General features: G+C 30.4%; 1 protein-coding gene across 2 annotated transcripts in view; it reads left to right on the top strand.

The window, feature by feature from the left end:
- Positions 1 to 15,923, top strand: part of stan (Protocadherin-like wing polarity protein stan) — a 54,326-nt gene that overhangs the window by 20,479 nt on the left and 17,924 nt on the right. For both annotated transcript variants that reach the window (XM_067284923.1, XM_067284922.1), the window contains exons 2-9: positions 2,508 to 2,707; positions 4,860 to 5,003; positions 5,861 to 6,035; positions 6,114 to 6,239; positions 14,930 to 15,152; positions 15,232 to 15,436; positions 15,501 to 15,610; positions 15,703 to 15,867. In XM_067284923.1, the coding sequence (XP_067141024.1) occupies positions 2,508 to 2,707; positions 4,860 to 5,003; positions 5,861 to 6,035; positions 6,114 to 6,239; positions 14,930 to 15,152; positions 15,232 to 15,436; positions 15,501 to 15,610; positions 15,703 to 15,867 (1,348 nt within the window). The remainder of the gene's footprint in view (positions 1 to 2,507; positions 2,708 to 4,859; positions 5,004 to 5,860; positions 6,036 to 6,113; positions 6,240 to 14,929; positions 15,153 to 15,231; positions 15,437 to 15,500; positions 15,611 to 15,702; positions 15,868 to 15,923) is intronic.

Below are 15,923 nucleotides of genomic sequence, written 5' to 3'. Positions count from 1 at the left end.
CTGTGATAACATTCTTATATTCTCTCCCAACAATAAAAAAATAAAGGAATAAAAAATCTGTATTGTTTATTTTACAGGAAAAAAATAAATAAATCCTGTAGATTCTCAAAATATGTTTGAATAATAGTTTTTAGAAACTTTTCTATTTCAAAATTTGAATTTTTAAATCGATACAGACGAGAGAAAGAAGTAAATAGAGAGAGGGAGAGAGAACCAAAATTCGGAATGATTTTATTAAAGTTATAGTGGAACTCGTAGGAAACGGAATCCAGTTACATAGTACTGTACCTCTGCTAAGGAAGAAAAAAACGGTGTAAAACAGAAATACATAGCTCGAATGTTTTTAAATTTTCTTACATAATCGGGTTTTAAATAACTTGCAGTTATTTAAAACCTGTTTTTAGTTATTCGTTTAAAAAAAAGGGGGTGTGATTGAAAGTTGATAATGATTTTGGCCAACATACTTTGCATTAAATTTCGATTATTCTGAAGTTTCAACTGTAAAAAAATACCTGACAGACGTAGAAAAATAACACACGACTGTATTCGAAATAATTAAAAATTCATACGCTTTTGTAAATATAAATTTATAATTTATCTCCGCGAAAACAATTACATTCTTTCTTTAGTACGGAGGTTTATATATATATATATATACATAAAAAAAAGAGTGCCCCACTCTCCTCAAATCTGATATAATAGAAAAGAATTGTTTCTATTTGAATTCTGTGTGTATTTCGACTTGGGTATAAATAAATGATAACAGTATTGCCGATCAAATCAAGTTAAAAATGGCTTTTTCTATTCAGACTGACTCAAAAACCGGTTTCTAAATCCCGCATTCATTCTAACTACTTCCACTTAAGTCTATTTTATTATTATTATTATCTTCTTTCTTACAAATTAAATTTACCGTTAATCGAATAGAATATACTGTTTAAATCCTCCGTTGTTGTGATTTACACGTTTATAACTATTGTATATGATGATTAAATAACACTATATATATATACTTTATTTATAAACTTATTTACACGGATATGCTTTTAGGAGATATCTTGCCGTGTTGTAAACATCCCTCGGGAATATTTTCTTAAATAATTCTGCAAGATTTCTCGTTATAGAATATGGAAGAATAGGGCGTGACTCATCTTAGGTAAAGTCTGTATTGGTACCAATTAAAGGTAGCACGTCATCAAAAGAAAAGAAAAAAAACTATTGTTTGTTTGTTTTAATAACGATAGAGAGAAAATACACAGGTTTTTTTTTCCTCTGTTCGCTCTCCTTTATTATGCAACTGCAGGCTTCTTTCCCTTTTCAACAGCGAAAGTCGTATTTAGCTTTATTACTAGTGAACACGCTTCATGTTAGAGATTTATAAAAAGTACTGTGTTATTCACAGCCATTTAAATAACGATCCAAAACTCATTGCGGTTTTTTAAACCTGTCAGGCATTTACGTTATAATCTTCAACAATTTTCATAACCATTACAAGAAGGTGTTTTAAAATCTTAGTCGCGTAAATGCGAAAGAATACGTAACAAAAGGGATAAAAGCCCCGGAGATAACTTACAAATCTTGTTATCTAAACTGTAGAAAGTATCGCAAAGCTTTAATAAAAATGATAATGTTTTAAAATCTAATTCATTCCGTTTATTTATTATTATTATTATTATTATTAAAACTTTCAAACGATTTATGTAAAAAGAAAACGACGATTTTGAAGTGCCGAAATATAAATCCACTTTATGTAAATGAGAGAGCATTTGATTCTTGATTTGCATTCATGTTTAGTTAAGAAGACGAAGGAAAATCTAGAAAATTTATCCTTTAAGACAGATCGGAAAGGGAAATCTTGAATAATTAATTATTTTTCGATGGGGGAACGTGTTCTGAATATCTTAGGCGAAGTTTGTAAGTTTGTCCTAAATAAATTATGGTTTATGTTACCCTAGGTGCCAAGATGGCGGCTCGTCTCCGATTCCAGCAAGGAAACAGTGGGACGCACGTTCTAACCTAACCTATTCTAATAAATTACCATAATTATTAGCAACAAAATTATTAGAATAGGTTAGGTTAGAACGTGCGTCCAACTGTTTCCTTGCTGGAATCGGAGACGAGCCGCCATCTTGGCACCTAGGGTAACATTAACCTAAATTACTATTGTTAACGAATATTAAAGGAAGAAATCGTTATAGAAATCACATTTCATAGCGTAAATTATTGAGAAATTTGTTTTTTGTGTTTCCACAATAGAAATTCAAGCGAAACAAATCCCTCAATAACATAAAGTGCAGCAGCTAGAGACATCTCCTTTCTCGCAATGATGGAGAAAAAGATGATATATATGTGTGGTTTTTTTTCCCCCTTTTCTTTTGCTAAAAGTTGGTGACGGCCTCGACTATTTCGGTCCGAAATTTCTTCCACGCTATTGTTACTGTATAAAATTTCGATAATAACTCGTGTATTATTGATTGATCTCTCTTGCCGTTTTTATTTCTTAACAGATGGTATCAACGAAGTTCTTGCAGAGTGTCAACTGATTGTGCGACTCGTGACAGAAGCCATGCTATTTAACAGTGTAACTGTACGCCTGAACGACATGACACAAACTTCGTTCCTTTCACCCGTTTTTGATTACTTTTTAGAAGGTCTAGCCGCTATTATACCTTGCCCAAAAGATAATATTTACATCTTTAACGTTCAGGTAAGAGCTTTTATTAATAATTGTAAGTTTTAACTTGCGAAACGTGTATCAATTTTTTGTTAATGTTACCTATGGTTCCAAAATGGCGGCTCGTCTCTGATTTAAGGGAACAGAAGAAAGAAAACAGTGGGAACGCACGTTCTAACCGTTAGAACGTGCGTTCCCACTGTTTTCTTTCTTCTGTTCCCTTAAATCAGAGACGAGCCGCCATTTTGGAACCATAGGTAACATTAACCAATTTTTTTTTAATTAAACAATTTATTTATATACATAAATGATTAGCTTCCTGTATTATAGAATATATTAAAAATAAAGATCTGTATCAAGAATAACAGGTTTAATTTATTAATATAATAATTATTTTTATTTAAATTCTATTATAAAAACAGAATATTCGTGCAATATATTAAGCAATTAGCTTTATCCCGTTTAAATTTAGTAGATTTATTCTGACGTAAATTGTCTTAATGATATGAATAGGAGAATGATTCAAATTATATAACGTAATAAAGAATTCATGCCCTAATATATATATATATATATATATATATATACACTACTTATGAAACTGTGATATTTCTATTATAATATTCAAAATTAGAGAACAATAATTAGTACTATTCACTTCTAGTTCTTTTATAAATGTATTTTTCCTCCTCCTATTTAAATATAACGATACAGTCACACGTTTACTTACAAGTTTATATTATAAAGGTTGAAAATACTAAATATTAAATTACACCGACGTTAAAAACACTCTCGACTTTATACTCTATTTAAGCTGGAGAGACACTGGAATATTTAAATGAATACATACAGGTAATATCGATGACAATAAAGGGAAATAAAATTTGGCAATCTCGATTGTAACTTCCCCTGGAGATGGAGACGATAGTATGTCCAGCTATTCAACCGTTTTCTTTAATATAGTAGGACTACTGTACTCAGCACTTTCTGGGATCAGACAGTTGTAGATCGCAATAAAATCTGCTTCAGTTCGGTGACTGGAAATCCCAAGTACTCTTGGGACAGAAAATGAAAATGGAACATTACGTACTACCAATAAATTCAAATTAATATTCATAACGAATGTCGAACTGTCAGGATTTCACGTTTATTAATACGTAAACACGAGAAAATGCATCCGTATCGATTACTTATTATTCAATGTTAAAGAGATTTTAAATGAAGACTTTCCTTCGTCTACGATAATAATAAGAAGAATAAAACTACGATTATCTATTATATATGTGTGTGTGGACCAGAATGGAATTAGTTTGTCCATTAAGTAGGATATTCTAGAGTTGAAGAAAATCCTGTGGCCGTAATGGGGTGATAACTAATGTGTTTACATTCGCAAATTATGAAGCTGTTAAATTCAAAGGGGGAAAGTAAATTAGATTATTTATGTACTTGGACTGCTTTATTAGCCCGTTGCTTGCGTGTAATGTCATTTTAGTCAATAAAGCTTTAGGCAGGGTTTCTTCGTATCATTTAAATATGACACGAAGCCTCTGCTGCACAATATTTACCTGATTCTTACATTAATATAAGAATCGCGCTATAATTTATTCAGTAATCATCGTACGAAACATCGATTTTTATAAGAAACAATACGAAATTTTAATCGAGAATACGCTAATACAGTATTATAAATAATTAAAAAAACGTCAATCTTTCCACAAACGAGTCGAATTAATTTGAATCGAATTCCAATCTTCGTATTTTTAACAGTATAAACATTTTTATTGTCAATAAACGAGAGGCAGAAAATCACTCATAATTAACGAATAATAAATGAAATCGGATTTATGTCAGTCGTACAGATAAGATGGATAATAATGACAATAGGAGAAAGATCTCGGTTATAAGAGGGATGACATCTTTGGGTAAATTGTAATTATTCTCCGGAGACATAACGCAACTATTAGTTGAAAATTTATGGATTTTACTTTATCGTATCGAGTATTTAACTGGTTTTTCCCGAAGAATATTTAAATAAATCGATGAGAAAAGTATCATCCCTTCTTCCGTCATTATAATTTACTAGATCTCTGTAGACCGAGTAAACTTTACGTAACCGTAAATGAAGAAAAATGTTAAAATGTCTAGAAATAAATAAACGAAAATTCTACTTATTTTTCTTCTTTAGGACGATACGGATGTAGAAGCCAAGATTTTGAACGTCAGCTTTTCCGCTAGAAGTTTTGATTCTGGATCTTTTTATAGTCCGCAGTATCTTCAAGAGAGAGTCTATCTAAATCGAGCCATTTTAGCACGACTAGCAAACGTTCAGGTGATTTATTTATTAATTTTATTTATAAATACGACAGCGACAAAGTGCCACGTGGAATTTTCCTCTTTAACTTACTTTATTCTTTTAACAATGTGTTTTGAACGATGCTCAAATTGGAGATGTGTTAGATTTAACTTGCGAATAAAGCTTTGAAAAAGAAGGATTTACGGAGTAACTCGGATGTTCGGAAAGGAGTGACATGACGTGAATTCTGATAGCGTGTCAGTCATGTAAGACTGACATGTTTCTCAAAGGAATATATCCTCTATTCTTGTGAGAAAAAATATTGAAAATATTCTCTGCAAGTGTCAAAGATCTCGACGGTCTACGACAAGAATTTTTAAAATTACTTTTGTAAATGCTCTCTTTTTATTTTTATATATTTTTTTCAAATAAATTTAAAGAAAAAAAAATCAACGGAACGAACGTTTTAAATATTTTATTCTTTTAATGTTACCTATGGTTCCAAGATGGCGGCTCGTCTGATTCCGGAAACGGTAGGGACGCACGTTCTAACCTAATCTAATAATTTTGTTGGTATTAATCATGGTAATTTATTAGAATAGGTTAGGTTAAGTTAGAACGTGCGTCCCTTCTTCTATTTGCTGGAATCGGTGACGAGCCGCCATCTTGGAACCATAGGTAACATTAACCTTTTTATCCATAAAGAAACCCGTAATATATTTACTAAGATTAGGGATAAGATTTTTTATTTGTAGATATTTTCCTTTAGAAAAGACTTTAGGTAGAAAATAATATTTACTCGAGACTTTTTTCGTAACGAGATTGGTTCAAAATTTTCGTGAATTCTAGGAGATAGGACAGTATAAAAGATATCAACTTAATCTCTACTGCAGGTATTACCTTTCGATGATAACCTGTGCGTCAGGGAACCGTGTGTTAACTTTGAAGAATGTTTATCTGTTCTGAAGTTTGGAAAAGCTTCTGGCTTTATAGCTTCGGACAGTTTGTTGTTCCGGCCCATTTATCCCGTCAACACATTTGCCTGTCGATGTCCGTCGGGCTTTACAGGTAAGATAAACAATCCTTGAATACGTTTTATATATTCGAAAAAGTATATATCGGTGGTTACTTATCGATTTTTTTCAGGTATGAACCATAATTACGAGTGCGACACGGAAGTTAACCTGTGTTATTCAAATCCCTGTGGTAAAAACGGAACTTGCGTAAGAAAAGAAGGCGGTTACGCTTGTTTATGTAAAGAAGGATTTACCGGTGAGTAGTAGAGGATTAATTAAATTAATTAATTAATTAGTTATTTCTAGAATAAACACTTCGAATTAAGAAACGAGTTATGTACGGTCGATGCCTTTTTACCTCGTCGTTTATAATAAATCGATCCTGGTATATTTCATCTAAATCCTGTTTCGTAAAAAAAAATCTAATGAAAAAAATCTTGAGAGCGACTTTACAACCCTATTATTGGAAATAAATCCTGAAAATCGAACTAAATTTGGAGCTTTCTCGGACGATTCTTCGCATCTCTTATCGGAAAAGTGAAGAAAATGAAAGACGAAGTTCCTAAAAACATAGAGCATTGGATTTTTTTTTTCCTTTTCCTCTCAAAAAAGCTGTCGTGTTTAGAGTAGGTTTTTCTTCCGAGTTGCATCTCACTCAATAATGCTAGACAGAAAGATTGCATCTCGAAAGTTATATAACCAATCTCTTTTCATTGACAGACTGCTATGCGAGTAGAAAATGCATTGATAAAATAAATGTCTTCATTAAATCCAAAGGAATACATTACCATATTTTTTTTCCTTTATTTTTTTTTTTTAAATCTCGAAATTCTAAACAGTTAAAAATTACAGTTTAATTTACATCGGCGCATCAATATTAAATTCTCATTACTGGTTTCTTTTTTTGTTCTCTTAATTCAGTAATACGGAGCTAATTTCAATGCCGACGTTTTCATCGCGAAAACGTGTACGTCGAACGTTCAGCGCCACCTTCCTGTAAGCCTAGAAGTTTGACGATGACGTTTGAAACGTCGAGCACGATTCCACTGACGTTCCAAACGTCATTGACGATGAAAACGTCGGCCGCAATCTCTCTCTATTAACATTAAAATGGATACATATTTGTTTATTGAATAAGTTTTTCATATTTACATTGCTTATCTTCAAGTAGAGGCAATGATAAATAAGATTATGCTTGAGATATTAAGTAATTTTCTATTGAAAATCATTCGAGCCGAATTAATAACTCGTCCCGTAAATTTTAATGAAATTAATAACGGTTTAAATAATAATAATAATTTATTTTGTGGTGATTAAAAATGAAATTTTTATACGGTGCCATTTTGATTTAAATCAAAACGTAAATAATCTCAAAGAAAGATTAGTTTGCTGGAAACTATCATCAGTTTAATTAATTACTCTTCAAAGCGAACGAATTAAAATCGTGTGTTTCGAACAACACCAAATAAATGTATTCATTACTATTTAAATTATGTTTCAAATCCTTAAATAACTTTCCAACAATACCGAATTAATTATTTCTCCAGCGAATTCTTGAATCATAAATGAATATTCGAAATTAGAAAAGTGTTTTACTTATACTACACTTCTATTACGTTGAATAATAGAAGATGGAGAAGTTATTCATTTGTAGAAAGAACAATGATGACGTTCAACTAAGCAGGCCGCTTCGTTTGTCAGCAATATGAGATGGCCCGGAGGAAGCTGACCTCAGCACAACAAAGTTTCTTGATAAATAATTAACTTTAGTCATCTCAATTAGTAAGATCTTGTTGCACCGGACTGATACAATTAAAAGTAAATAAAATTCTCCATATTAGATTTTTGCTTATTGACGATTCGGGTACCGTTCAAATTACTAAGCACACGCACCGAATAACATACATAATTCGTGTTTATGAATATTTATTACAACATTTAGGTATTCATCATGCTACAAGATTTAATAAATTCCTGATGAGATTGTTCACCTCTGCATCGAAAAAGGATTAGAGAAAGGATCTAATATTGGAATATGGATTACTTTCTATACCAATGAGGAATATATTGATTAATTATTCTAAAAATTTATAACCGTTTCTTCGTAGTGAAGTGCTACTTTTTAATGCTACTTTCGAACGAAAAAGTATATACAGCAGAGAGTCGAAAATCGGCACCCTGGTAATCGGAATCGCCCGATAATCGGCACGATTTTCAGTCGGGCTGTGTCGTGCTGAATCGAACGTTTTTGATACTAAATTTACTTCTAAAGTATAATTTTCATGTTTTTATATTCTTCAATATATTTATTTTGTTTGTACAAAATAAAGAAATAATTTTTAACAATACGATAGCCTCGATTATTATTATAAAAATTTTCGTTAGGCTTAAAATCGACGAAAATTCAACGCGAAGCGACACGCAACGGAGAAAAATTCAACACGAAGCGACCCGCAACGAAGAAAAATTTGAACATCGGACAGGTTAATATATTTTTTCGTACATAGACCGTAATCGGAACAAATCCCTAATCTGAACAACCCCAGTCACCAATTGATGCCGATTTTCGACTCTCTACTGTATATGGAAACATTGTAGAGGATCAAAAGTTGAATTTTTATGTACTCGACTATAATAATGACAGTCGGAATAACGTCAGCTGTATAAGCCATTTGCATTTGGTCTTTCCAAACGTAGAAGATAAAAATACACCGAAAAGTGTGAACACTTTTTAGCATTTTAATAGTTTTTAGCAATTTTTGTTTAACTTCAGAAAATGTAATTTATTGTTTTGCTTATATTCTTTTTTAAATCTTTAGATCGAATCGTAACGTTCGCCATGTTTTTTTTAGTCACGTCATATATCGTTCTTTTTCTAATAACGTTTAATTGGTCCCATTTTGTTTTTCGTCTTGATTAAATTCATTAAACAAGCAGGTAAGAGTTTTATTGAAGGATTTTTCTAAGCAACAGCTGCCATCCGGTTAAAGTAAACCAAAAAAAAATATCCGAAAGAATGTACAAGAAAGTTAAAAATGGCGAAAATAATAGAACAGCTTGGTTATTCGTTGTCGAAAAATTTAACATTCATGAGCCGATAATGTATTTTACTTTCGGAATATTTATAAAATTATAATTAAAGTGATTATGTGTATATATATATATATATATATATATATATTTCTTTATCATATTTTTCGACATTTATAATTTATATATTAAAAAAGAAAGGCGTTTGAAACTAATAAAAGCTGCGGAAAATTTAATTAAAATATTTATTAAAACATTTTCTTCGGAGAATAAATATTTCGAAATTAAGCGAATTAAAACCTTTTTTCTTTTTTAGAAAATTGTAAATCCATATTTTAATTAATTTAAATGTAGTAGTTGTTGTAGTTGTATACCTAATGCTTCATTTATATAGAATTAAAGGTAAATTTCTGTAAAATATGCGATTATTTTGTCTCTGCAGGTAGAACACAATGAGTTTTTGTTATTCTAAACAATACATTACAGTCGGGTCGATAAATTAATATAATTGTTTAAACAGTTGTCAACCTGAGTAAATTGAAGTTATTATTTTTAATCTGTAGAATAAAGTTGATTCGAGCATAGAGAAAGAATCATTGAAACGAAAACACACACAGTTTTTCTTCATCCAAATCAGTATTTTAATTAAATATATTTATGATGCTACTAACATCCTTAATGGCCTTATCACAACTGAACAGTTTAATATGTTAGAGGCCGTAAATCAAATGAAAGTCATCAAACAGACAGTACAGTGTCAGGGACTTTTACAAACGAGGGAGAAGGAAAAAAAAGGGAGGGGGGAAGGGGGCAAATTGATGAAAGAATAGTTTTCCCCGAAGACAACAGAAAGAGCTTTACGACAGCAAAAGTCTGAAAGGAGTGTGCAGGTTTAAAGTCACTTATCTTTCTCAATTTCTATCGTTTCAGCAAACCTTTACTCCCTAGAGCATTTAAGATTAATGTAATATCCTTTAAAATAAGAAGGATTACTGATGGGAAAATATTCATCTAATGTATAATACTGGACCTGCAGCAAAGTAAACTTAATTTATATCTCGTTTCTTGTTGCAGAGGGGGGGGACTAAATACGAAACAGACGGTCGCGCTAAGCTTCATCGATCTATACGATTTTAATAGGATAATTACTTTTGATAATATCTTTTTTTCTTTTTTATTAAACCGTAACCTATATTCAGTAGCCCCATTCGTGACTTAATGACCTCAACTAAATGAAAGAATTTAATAATAACGTCGTATAAAAAAAAAGTTCTGATCCTTTCTCTCCATCGATTCCGGAGAATGTATTAAAATTATTTAAATTCTTATTCGCTTAATATCCTTCTAAATTTATTCCAATAAACAAAATCTGTCAAAAAAAGTCGAAAGTTAATGAAGCCTGTCAAGTCATATTCTTTATTTTTATTGTCTTTTTTCTCTCTCTCTTAAGCAAAAGAAAAAATCGCCAGATTTCTATCCGATTTTCGCAAATGGAATACGCTAAGAAATCAAAAAGAGAAATTTTCATCCTTAGGGATTTTCTATTGTTCGATACCATAACGGATAAGAGATACAAATATCGGGTACGCTAGGTCAGTGGAAAGGGATCAACACTGGAATGAAAGGGCATCCAGCCGTAGACTAACACCTGCGCTCCAATGCTCGACTTTACGTGTATCGCTAGTCATTCGATATCCAATGCATTGATAATTATACACCCTGTCGTGTTTTCCGCACTAATATTTCCTATTTTAAGTCTCTTCTTTCTTGTTTATACACGCGGCTTAAAATGGATTTATATTCATAGTCGTTCTGTTACTAAGCTTTGAAAACAAAATGTACTTTGAGATTTCCTTTTTTATTTGTTCCTTTATTTTCTTTTTATTTGCGGTGAGGATAAATTTGACACATTTCATCACTTCGATCCGAACGGATTGACACTTTCGTTGTGTCCAAATCGGAGATATCACCAGACGTTGCGATGAAAATACTTTGTGGAGATTGCTGCTGACATGTTTTCTGATGATTTCGCAATGTTTCTGGAACACGCCTATAATCAAAACATTGTCACTTCTGAGTTATTTCGTTACAGAAATGATTGATATCTGTGCAACAGAAAAAAAAATAATTGATATCTATCACTTATATGTCCTTTCGCTTGTAACAACTCGAGAAGAATGGAAACTTTTTTAATACCTTTTCTTCTTCTTTTTTTTCTAACTATTAAGTGAATTAGCGTTGATTTCTATCGCTTAGATATGTTTTAAACCCTTTTATAAAGATTAAAACATTTAATTTTTATCCGTCCTTCTTTAATCTGGAGTTAGATGACCAGCATCACTCTCGTTAACAGGAAAAGTATGATTTACAGGGGCAAGACGGTGGTGAAATCGAGAGCGTATATATTTTAAACTAAATAGATTTAAAAAAATAGAAAATCCACTTTTTATTACACGAATTTTAGAGCTTTAAAGTGCGTAAATCAAATATTTTATTACGAATCAGGAAGCTGGTTTAGAAGAAAGAGCGGGATGTGAGAGTATGCTTGAAAATTTTCTGATTCAGTAGAGTAATTAAGACATTTCTCTTATATCTCATTTCTGCTAAAGTACTGTGGAACTGATCGCAACTGTAGCCCTACTTATCAGTTCACTTAATGAAGCGGCGGAAGTTCTATGGTCTTCGTACACAAACGTCGTTCGTGCAGAAAATGAATCGAGTTTCTGATCGCTGCAAGTCAACACACGCATCTAACTGGACAGATTGCTGTCACAACTTCTCCTGGGATAGTGTCATTTCCTGTTAGCTCTTCTGATGCGATTGGAAGAGAATTTGTCAGGCGTTAATAGACTGGTATTACTGAAAACTTTTGTTGTACATGAATTAGGTTATGATACTCGACATCTCAATCGATAATTATATAAACGTCTTAGGATTTATTTATTATTATTATTTTTTTTCTTCCCTTCCATCCTTACACACCGACGAATTTTCTTAATAGTAATAAACGGGGTTATTTTAATGTAATAAAGCGTAGGCATTCCTTCTCATCTTACACACTCCAGTAACATTTTTAACACCTAGAATATTGCAGAAACAAAGCACGTCTTCATGTAAACATAAGCATTAGTTTTATGCCAGTAGTTTTCAGTTCACAAAAAGAATTAATAAGAGAAAGGAAGTATGCAGGACACGAATTTAACGAGTTTTTCTCTACTATAATTTATTATAACTGCCATAGGGGATTGCTAAAATGTTCTTTCTTTAGATACAGGGTCTATTTGTTCTTTGGTATAGAGGGGCTAATTTTGGATGCCAAGTGAAATTGGTATGTGCTTTCTAAAGCACTTTAAATATTTGAAAGCCACTCTACGACCTGATAGACCTCGTCTGTTGCTATTTTTCACTTAAATTTTTATTTTTGGTAATTAAATTAATTTCTACAATATTAAATTTTATATGTAGAATTTTGTTGTTTTATTCCCTTTAATTGTCTTTAAAATTATAGTAGTATATACCAAATTACTCCTATTAATTTAAAATTTGTAGCCTTGGAGGCTAAAATCACTGAATAAATTCTACATAATAACATTATTCTTATAAATTGCTTACATAACATTGTTTAGAATGCATAAATAAACAAATATATATATATATATGTACATAAAAATTGATAATTGCTGAGCGGAATATGAATAAAGATAATTTCCTTTTAAGATAAATTGAAAAATACTTTTTAATTTATATTATTTTGTTTGAGTTGCCGAATAAATATTTATTTAATTTTAATTTCAATAGATTTATACACTCTAAAACCTTTCGAAATAATTTTTTGAAATCATTTTATGCTAGTTTAGCAATGAAATTAAATAAATAATATTATAAAATTGAAGCTAAATAAATAAATAAGTTTCAAAAATCATTATTTTTTTTGTCTTAATTATTTAAAATCATAAATATAGAAAAAGATGATATTTTTATTGTTTATTTGTACAAATAGAGATTTTTCATTAATTTTTTTTCTATTTATTTATTTATCTGTTATTCGGAATATCTTAGAAAGTAGAAAAATTTTCCTAAACAAGAATACTGATAAAGTTTTTTTCATTGAATTTCTGTTTGGATAGTTGATAGTTGCAAATAGAGAATTCCTTTTTCATCCAATGTTCCTTCAGCTGTTGGCAAAGAACCAGCTGCAGATATTTTATGAATGGTTCTCTTTTTTTCTCCTTGATTTGATATATTTTATCTAACTTTTCTCCTAGTTTCTGCATTATCATTTTATGCTTTTATGTATTGTGTTAGCTAGTATCTAACGCTGTATTATAGAAATCTATTTATATATCGAATGAATCATAAAAATTAATACAAATATTAAAAATTAGAGTGTATTTAGAAGTGTTAAAATATCATCATTAATTATGTAATAAGTCATGCATCTCAGAAAGCTTCATAATTACTGTCTCATTATATTATTATTAGTTCTATACTGTGTATAGATTCATTGATAAAATTTTGAACTAAATAATAATCTTAAATTGATTATTTTTCCTTGACATTTTTAAAAGTTGTAAGTATATTTCAATTGTAAAATAATTATTATAAATAACTACAATTGAAGACAAGAGGTAATTAGCGTTCATTATCAATCCTACCTCGTGCCTCGCACGTATGTTACCTAAAGAGAACTCGACCAAACGGTACAAGCACAATAAACAACAGTTCCATTGACTCTGTCACTATTGCCTCCCGGGCATTCTTTTCTGAGAGACAGGATGCGGCAGTCAATTCGAGGAAAGCCCTTATTCGGAAAAAATGTTGGAAATTGTGTTCGTGTATAATGAAATATTTTAACTTTTAACTTTTGAAAAATCAAAACTGAAATAAAGAATTAGAATTGAATACATGAAATATTATATTAATATTAAAATTCTATTTAATTTTACATCTTTTCCAGCTGTGATTGATATTGGATATATATTCCTATTATGTAGCTGAAATTAAATTAGTCATACATCAAATGATTATACATTTTAGACTGCAATATGGCCAAAATCTATTTACATTATTATCTGCATCAGTACATCATTAGATTTATTAATTACTAAACTGGTATATTCCCAATAAACATTATAATAAGTATTTATTTTATAATTAATTTTTAATACGGATTAAAAAATTGCATAATACATTTATACGAACCATTATACTTCAATAAAGATTATTAATTCCGTTTGAACGTCTCTACGTTTTATTGATAAACTCGAGATGTTAACGATTTCGACTAAAGAAGTAGCTTGAATAACAATTATTCTTACTTTAGAAAAATTGATCGTCGGGAATGAATGAAGTAAACTTGTTATCATTTTCGCTGTTGAATGCATTTCACTTAACAATAGAAAATGAAGTATAATCAATAACTTCGTACAAAAGTTATACGTGTTTGTCGGAAGAAAATCGTTTAAAGTTGTCCGTAAAAATCTTTTCTTTTTTTCGAGAGTAATTATCAAAAATCTATTTACCTCTTTTGTAAATTTTATTTTAAATTTCTTGCTAAGTTTATAAACCGGATCAATTTTTAATAGTAATTTGTTCTTAAGATTTTTCTTTAGAGAGTAATAATCTTAATTAAAGTGATGCTTGTAGTCTTATCAAAAATGATCTTATTTTAGTTTTGTGGTGATACAGAACATAAAATATGCATGTATTACATCCCTAGAGGTACCGTATATGTACATAATATATTTCATAATTTATAATAGCTGCAATATGCTAATTCAAAAACTTTGAATATAAATATTTAATGAATATTTTCTTTACTTATGTAATTCTTAATTATTTGTCTGGTATAAAAATTATTTTTCCATTTAATAAAAATAAATCTGCATTCTTCTAATAATTTGAATTTATTAACAGGAAAAAACTGCGAGGTAAATCTCTGGGAAGACGGATGCAGGGTGGGATTATGTTCCGGAAATTCTCGTTGCAAAATTTCCGAAGGAGGAATAGTCTGTCAAAATTGTACGCATCACTCTTGGAGCACAAAGTTTTGCGAACTTCGCGCAAGAAGCTTTCCTAGGGGCTCTTTTTTAACTTTTCCTTCGCTTCGACAACGTCACCGTATCCATATTAAACTTAGGTAAAAATTATCATCAAATATAAACAGTGATCATCATACCTGTTCTAATTTTATTATTATATTTTTATCCCACTTTTAGATTTGCTACTCGCGAGAAAAATGCAGTAATTCTTTACAATGGCCGATACAATGATAAACATGATTTTATTGCATTAGAAATTATCAATTCGCAATTAGTGTTTTCCTTCTCTCTTGGAGTAAAAATATCAAAAGTTTCTGCTTCCATTCCTGATGGAATTAGTGATGGACAGTGGCATACGGTTGAAATTACTTATTTAAACAGGGTAAGTCTCTGAAGTATTATATTTTCATTAAATTAATTAAATTTTAAACACTATAAATTTTTAGACAGCAACAATTAGTATTGATAACTGTGACAGTGCATTGGCAATCAAACATGGAATAGAACTTGGAAATTATCTTTGTGCAAATAAAACTACACAAATTTTAGAACCTAGGTAATAACTCTTCTTTATAAAATTTTTTAATTAACTGAAGCTATTTAAAAGATAATACGAAACAGTAATATAAAAATTTATGGTTGTAAAAGGTGTGCCGATTTAATGCAAACGTGCTATCGATATTTGGATCTGATGGGTCCCTTACAGCTTGGCGGACTTCCCATTCTCCCTTCCAAATTCCAAATTGCTAATAAAGATTTCGTTGGTTGTATTATGGATTTATACATAGATCATAAATTATTAGATCTTAACAGGTAATTAATGTAAAAATTTAATATGTATTAGTTAATTTATTTCATTTCTCCGTAAT

The sequence above is a fragment of the Centruroides vittatus genome, unplaced genomic scaffold (assembly GCF_030686945.1).
Source record: "Centruroides vittatus isolate TY-2023 unplaced genomic scaffold, ASM3068694v2 scaffold_149, whole genome shotgun sequence".
Classification (NCBI taxonomy): Eukaryota; Metazoa; Arthropoda; class Arachnida; order Scorpiones; family Buthidae; genus Centruroides; species Centruroides vittatus.
The sequence above is the reverse complement of the archived record's forward strand: the minus strand, read 5'-3'. Positions and strand labels throughout refer to the sequence as shown.